We start from the raw sequence: 7813 nt of genomic DNA on the forward strand, positions 1-7813 counted from the left end.
ATTCATTATTGAAATATAATATTATAGGTTATTCCAATATTAGCTTATAGGTTTCAAATTTCATTTACTCATACAAAATAAAATTACAACAAAATTTCAAGTTATTGAACAGAAGATAATTACTTAAATAAATCTCATAAAAAAAGTTATACGCATATTGTAAAAAAAGAACCACAAACAACTATCTAATTCATTTCTTTAATTATAAATATTCTTGTAAATCATCTAACTAAATAATGAACATGGATTAGGAAATATCAATTACCTCATTGTATAAGATTTGTAATAGGCATATTTTCCTAAAAACTAACATCTAATTAAATTTTAACATTTTAAGTATGCAAACATCAATTTCTAGGTTAAGAAAAAGTTTAAGACATTTAATACTACTTACACGCGTGGTTTTTTACATGTGAAATAATTAAACTAAATAATAATTTAGACTAAAAAAAATGTTATTTGAAAGAAGTTATGTGACTTAAGTGACTCATATTAGAACATAATGAAGTATGTTATTAGAGTTAAATTGTCATCATTTATGCAATGATTCTTATCCGCTTCATAGTAATACTTGAGCTATACATATTTTTGTTACTTAAGAAAATATATTAAAGACTTTATTGTTTAAGTAACCAATCATTGATTGCTTGAGTGTTAAGTTTGCAAAAGAAGGAAAATTCTTATTGTGTGTATCTCTCTTGCTTACATTTTGACTTCTAATTTAAGTGAGGAGAGTTATTATTTAAGGGCCTATCATATTTCAAATGATAGTATTTTGTGCTTGTTAAAGTTGAAGTCCTCACTTAATGAAAACACAATTTATTTGTTCCTCCTATAAACTTGACTATTGTAAATCATTACCAAGTTTAAAATCAATATACTCATGCAAAACAAACCAACCAAATATGTTACTTTTAATTCCAACATCCATACCATCTCACAGAGAATCAACCATAAAAAAAAAAATTTGAGATAATTTGTCTTAATTTAGTTCCTATGTTCTTTAAAAAATTCTTCCAAAAAAAATTATAACTTACTTCCTTAATACCTTATTCACAAATCAAATATATTTCTATAAAAGTAATAAAATAAAGATTCATATAGTTGATTTTGATCTTACATGCAATAAATTTTCACTTTGTCACCATCTCAAGAAAGTGAAACTTGAGATTCATGGAAAGAAAAAATATTAATTTAGTTGATATTTTGATAAGTTAAAAATATTTTTCACTCAATTATTGTCTTACTATACTCTTCCGTGATACTCTTTTGATCGAAAAAGGATACAAATTAATTACAAAAATTACAGAAAAATAAAAAATAACTTAAGAAAAAGTTAAAAAATAATAAGTTAATAGTTAAAATTATAATTTACATGTTAAATATAATTTCAATATTTAACTTTATTACTATTTTTAAATAAGAATCCCTACTAAACAAAAAATGAGTTTTACAAAGTACGTAGTTCCAAAATTGTTTTACCTTGTATTCACTTAGAATATTAAATATGCATTTATGAGTAAAAAAATCATCTCACACTATTAGATAGGTAGATATTTTTTTATTAATAAATTTATTTTTAATTGAACATTCTTGATTATTTTATTTTAATATGTATTTCACGTACTGTTTTTTTAACGAGACAACTTTTTTTTAATTTCTCCTACCTTAAATTACTATATTCTATCTCCTACGTGCATATTTGACATTTTTAACTCAATACTTTTTATGTCTTTATGTGCATATTTGACATTTTTAACTCTATATTTTTTAGTTCTTTTATGTTATCTCTAAATGGAACTTCATCCTACATGAATGAATCCTTTTACAAATAATTTACAATGGTGTTTTTACTCTTCATAGTTTTTATCACCTTTTACAAATAATTTACAATGGTGTTTACCTTTAATCTCAACCAACACTGACATGATTGATTTACATATTAAACTGATAATGTTCCTTTTGTGTTTGCTTCCTTTGCTTGCAATCTTTGACATCAGATTCTTCACGAAAATTGAAAATTGATTTAAACACGAAAATCTTTGCAATCTTTTTTAGATTGCCTATAAAACGGTTAACATTTATAGATTTTGATGAACATAACAAAACAGCGCATAGACACATCACGCACAAAATATCAAACAGTTTTGCATTGCCTGCGTGGACATGACCAACCCTCCAACAACACATTACATATGTCCCTGTCTGTTACTGTAAATAAAGAAAACAAAAATGAAGTGTGACGTGGCAGTGGCATTCCTGTAATTTGAAAAATTCTGAGAGCCAATTCCGAAAAAGAGAATATTAGATTCTCTCTCTCTTCTTCCTTTATCCACGCAGGACAATCCGGTGCACTTTTCTATACGCGTTTCCTTTTTCTCTGCAAAAACCACCACCACCCACCATCACTCACCACTGAGTTACACTCTCCGAGTCATGAAATCGCTCTTCGCTTCTCCGTAGCTAACACTCTCTCACAGTATAGAAAAGAAAGCCACGCATATTCATCTGTGAATTATGTTTTCCCGGTTTGTCCCTCGCTCCCCTCTCTATTTCCCAATCTCTACCATCCAACCTAAACCCCTAATCGGCGCCAACCACACTTCAGCTCGATTTTGCTCTCGATAAAAGGAAAAGCCATAATCCAACTTCTTCTTCCATTTTCGTTCTTTTCTAATTTCGTCGATTTTTTTAATTGATTATTCTGTGAGAAAAAAAAAGGAAAGTCTCTGTTGTTTTACCATGGAAAATTCCGCAGGCAAGCCGGGTTCTCTCCGAAACCTTTTCATACGGTTTCTCCTCTTCGGCGTTTTAATCATTGGCGTTCGTTTCGCTTACGTCATCGCCGTCGCTGGCGAGTCTTGTAGTATCGGCGACTTCTGCTTTTTCTCTCTGCCGGAGACTCTCAGCCTCGTCATCGCCGGCACCGGTCCTCTTGCCGTCGAGTCTGTCTCCGGCGGGAGTTCGTTGCAGCCCGAGGCTTACACCAGCAAGGACTGGATCAGCGGGGTTCGCTTCTACTCGTCGGCTTTCCAGGACCTGATTGCCGGCGGTTACCTCTCGCCTCAGTCGAAATCGCTGTGCGTGGAAACGCCGAGAGGACGCGACGTCTTCGCCTTGAGGGAGATTGGCGTGAAGGACGCCGTCGGAATCGCACGGAAGGGGGTGAAGCCGCTTGTGAAGTTCGGCCGAGGTGAGCGGATTCCGTTCGGCGATAAAACCTTCGATTTCGTGTTCTCCGGCGAGGACTCATTCGTGCAATCGGCGAAGCCGGTGGAGTTTGCGGCGGAAATCGACCGGACGCTGAAACCGGGAGGGTTCGCGGTGTTCCATTTTGCAAACCCTAAAGATACGTATAGTTTTAATTCGTTCCTTGATTTGTTTAATTGTTTCAGAGTAGTGAAGTTGCATGGCTTAGAAGGGTTTGATTCTTCAATGCCGTATATACGTGAAATTGTTTTGAAAAAAGAGTGTGGTGATGGCGCTGGTAAATTTGATTTTGGTGATTCAAACGGAAAATGTTATGTTCCTGGTTATAAGCATGATTTGGTTAAGATTGCTGAGCCTTTGATTTCGGAGGAGCCTTTAAAGCCTTGGATTACTTTGAAAAGGAATGTGAGGAACATAAAGTACCTTCCTTCAATGGTTGATATAAGCTTTAAGAATAGGTATTTGTATGTTGATGTTGGAGCAAGAAGCTATGGCTCTAGCATAGGGTCTTGGTTTAGGAAACAGTACCCTAAGCAGAACAAGACCTTCCATGTGTATGCAATTGAAGCTGATAAGACTTTTCATCAGGAGTATGGGTTGAAGAAGGGGATCACTTTGGTTCCTTATGCTGCCTGGGTGAAGAACGAAACATTGACGTTTGAGATTCATCGTGATCCTGGGGAGCATGTTGATGTTAAAGGAAGAGGGATGGGTAGGATTCGGCCTTTGCAGTTTTTGGGGAAGAAGAACTTTGATGGCGAGGTGGAGAAGATTCAGGGATTCGATTTTGCTGAATGGTTGAAGAAGACTGTTACAAAGAACGATTTTGTTGTGATGAAGATGGATGTTGAGGGTACTGAATTTGATCTGATTCCGAGGTTGTTTAAAACTGGGGCTATATGTTTGATAGATGAAATTTTCCTTGAATGCCATTACAATAGATGGCAGAGATGTTGTCCTGGGCAGAGGAGTTCAAAGTATGAGAAAACATATGATCAATGCTTGCAGCTCTTCAATTCCCTTAGACAAAGTGGAGTTCTTGTTCATCAGTGGTGGTAATTGCCCTACACGATAGGTGAAATTCTATACTCCTTCTGTAACATTATTTTTTTTAACCTTCTACATGTTTCTTTTTAAAAAATTTCTTCCCTCACTTCATACCCCAGACAATAGAGAAGATCACTATGCTTCAAACCCTTTTCATGTAACAATTGCAATTGAAAATGAAATCATTTCTTTAAATCAATGGTATTTGTTGCCGGACTCTTCTTTTTATGGAAATGGGTAATTGGAATCTGTAATCTCTCTCTTTTTTTCCTCCGAAGTGAATTTAGTTTGTTCAAATTTGGCAGTACTTTTAAATTATAGATTGAAATTTATAATTGTTGGGGGGATCATCAGTCAAAAAGGCTCTTATTTTTTCTCGATGTTCCAATTCCCTGGATTGGATGGCGTTGTTCATTGCTTAATTTGAGAATATGGGTGATTTGTGACATTTGATATGTCAATGTCATCGACCTGTACTGTTGTAAGCATATTGCTGAAAATTCAATCAATTGAAAAAGTATCTGGAGTCTGGAGGAAAATATCATCAAATTTCGTATACATCAGGTAGTTCTTTCCTTTGTTTTGTTGAATAATTTTGAATTCTCCAACAAAATCTTCCTAATCTACGAACCTATAAATAAAATATTGATTGTTTCAATAATATTAGATATACTTACTTTTTCAATAATATTTTTCTCAAAGTACTAGGAAGATTTGTATGAGGATGTAGACGGTAGTTTCTGTACCCAATTAGTTTCTCGTTCCTGGTAAATTTTGAGACATAAATGAGTAGAGTCCTAATTTGATACCTGATTATCATCCCCAAGTCTGTACTTTATCGTTCCTTAAATGGTTCTTTATTGTGGTTTCATGGTGTGTTTATTGCGTATGTCATTGATTAACGCCGCAATGTGAGACTCAACCAATGCGTTTTATGTGAGACTTCACCAGTGCAGTCACTAATTAAAGGTCCATTTTCATTTATATCAATAAATAAGGTAGTAATCATTTTTTCATGGGACCCCACCCACATGCATCAACATTGCAGCATCAAACTATTATTCACATGCTGATTACGACACAATTTAAGAGATTAGAAATAGACTTCTCTCTTGAAATGTCGCATATTTTTTTTAGAAAAAGAGAGAAGTGTTATCTTGCATTGAACAGCCCTGCAACTGCGAAAATCTAAATAGTAATTTTTTTTTCAAAGATTCCTGTTTAGAATTAATAGTTGAACGGACAAGGTAAGAATGGGTTTGATATCACAGTGGTGGCGGAGGAATGCTACAACGATTTACTTATATAAGAGTGAATGCTTTTCTTCACTACTTCTTTTGTTCTTAGATATATTACTTTCCTGGTGGGTGTGTAGATAAGTTCAACTGGCTTTTGACGTATGTGGGGTTCTCTCAAAGGCCCTTGGTAGTTGAAGAGAGACTAAGTGCACGAGAAAAAGATCCCAATGTGTGACTCCATTATTAGTGACAGCGATAACATGACCAAAATTCTTAAGTATGAGTTGCAACTTAGCTGGATATTGATTACAATCAAGATTCCACATCGATGTGAAGCACATGTTAAGTGAAGAAATGACCACAAAAGACAAAACACAATTGAAAAAAAAAATCATATTTTGGGAGAAAGAAGGTGATCATGGTAAACGTAGTAAACCTCTTGTCGCAAAAAGTTAGGAGCCTATTTTTTTACAGTGTCGAAGTCATGGAATAAGTGATTGATGAGGACAATTCACGGGTTTGATTAGATTTGATCAACTTATTATTGGGATTAAACCAACTAAACTGGTTCGTTTTTTTTCTTTGATCATTCGGCTTGAACTAAAGTAATAAGACTTTATTCTTTATTAATTTGAGTATTGTATTTTAGTTTCATAACATAGCACGATCACAAGTTGCTTGAGTCGGTGTCTGTTTGTATTGTAGTTATATTGGACAGAACTCCAATCCGATACTACATTTACTCTTTTTTTTCGGTATTCAAAGTGTAAATTGTTTATTCAATGTAGTTTTAATAGTAAGAAAGCACCCTTTTAATCAGTCATTTTTTTTCATAATCTCTAAACTTGTATTTTAAATCAATTTAGTTTGAGATCGGATTTAAATAATAACACTCTTTTTAATCACTTTGCACTATTTGTTAAAAAATGATTTGTAATTAACTTCATTCAATAATACTGAATAATAGGGCATTCAAAAAAAAATATTAAATAATTAATTGCTAATATTAATATGGAAGAGCCAATTTGGACACTTTGGGCCATCTATGTTGGACCTAATGGTGATATATGAATACTCATATTTGTGGTTCACATTTCACAATTCCCTGATTTCCCCTGTGTCCCTTTGCCTTGAAAGCTGCACCATTAGAAGTTTCTTCTACTAACCACAAATGCCAAATGAAATATCAACCAAAACTTTCTTTGTTTGGCACACTGTGGTTTTCAACTCATCTCTTTCAGTTTTGAATTCATGATCTGACCAAACAGTATCAATCATTTCGAAAGTTTATTTACAACTGACTTATGTTTTTTTTTCCTTCTTATGGTAACAAGCATTAATGCATAAACATTTAAACTAGTGATGTCACGGGTAATAACATGTTACTATTAATTGGAAAGGGTAGATTATTTTTTTTCCTTTTCCTGATAGGTGGTGTTATAGTTAGCATCATCATGAATGAACAAGTGTGACTTGTGATCCAAATTTTGGTTAAATGTCGACCAATGTAAGTGCTAGCTTTTGTTTCAACATCACTATCATGAAAACATGACACGTCCACTTACCATTATCTTCCATTGGTTGGCTATTGGGACCTTCACGGACTATGCTTGTAGCTGTTGGTTTTGGATCAAAATTAAATTTCTATTTATTATCATCCCATTGATAATGATCTTTCTTCCAATCAAAACTTGTGTGTGTGCATGTGGTGAAGCATCACAAAGGTCAAATGAATAAAGAAAAAATTGATCAAGAAGAAGCTTTGAATATCAATCAACACGCGTATCAAACACAAGTATTATGGTTGCAAGTCCCACGTCAATAAATTCATTAAGATAAGCTTCTAAATGGTTGGAGATTCTCATCTTCTAGAGATGAGGCCATTTCATTGTATATAAATGGATGTAAATCTCATTTTATAAGTCAGTTTTATGAAATTGAGTTAGGTTTAAAGTTCACTTTTTAATATGGTATCAAAGTCATTTTCAAGTCAATCCTAACGAGAATTTGTTAGGCTTATTATATCATCCGTTATCGGACTATCCATAATATGTTGTTCCATGCACGAGCTGTCACTCTCGGCGTGAGGGGTGTTGGAGATCTCTCATCTCCTAGAGATAAGGACATTTCATTGTATATAAATAGGTGCAAACCTCATCTTATAAGTCAATTTTATGGGGTTGAGTTAGGCTTAAAGTCCACTTATTAATATAAATAACTTTATAACATTTGATAATAGATTAAAATTTAAACTATAAATCTAACTCAAAATCTTATAAAATATATTTATATATAAAAATTTGTATCCATTTATATTT

At 33.4% G+C, this 7813-nt stretch overlaps 1 protein-coding gene across 1 annotated transcript; it reads left to right on the forward strand.

Annotated features, from left to right (window-relative positions):
* Nucleotides 1-2097: 2097 nt before the first annotated feature.
* LOC137827247 (methyltransferase) lies at nt 2098-4456 on the forward strand. The gene has a single exon (XM_068633516.2). It carries the CDS (start codon nt 2743-2745, stop codon nt 4267-4269), a length of 1527 nt encoding a protein of 508 aa, XP_068489617.2. The 5' UTR covers nt 2098-2742; the 3' UTR covers nt 4270-4456.
* Nucleotides 4457-7813: the final 3357 nt, after the last annotated feature.

The sequence above is a fragment of the Phaseolus vulgaris genome, chromosome 8 (genome assembly GCF_051622355.1).
Source record: "Phaseolus vulgaris cultivar YP4 chromosome 8, ASM5162235v1, whole genome shotgun sequence".
Lineage (NCBI taxonomy): Eukaryota > Viridiplantae > Streptophyta > Magnoliopsida > Fabales > Fabaceae > Phaseolus > Phaseolus vulgaris.

Coding starts and splice junctions, on each gene's coding strand:
- LOC137827247 (XM_068633516.2), top strand. CDS start 2,743: ATGGAAAATTCCGCAGGCAAGCCGGGTTCTCTCCGAAACCTTTTCATA.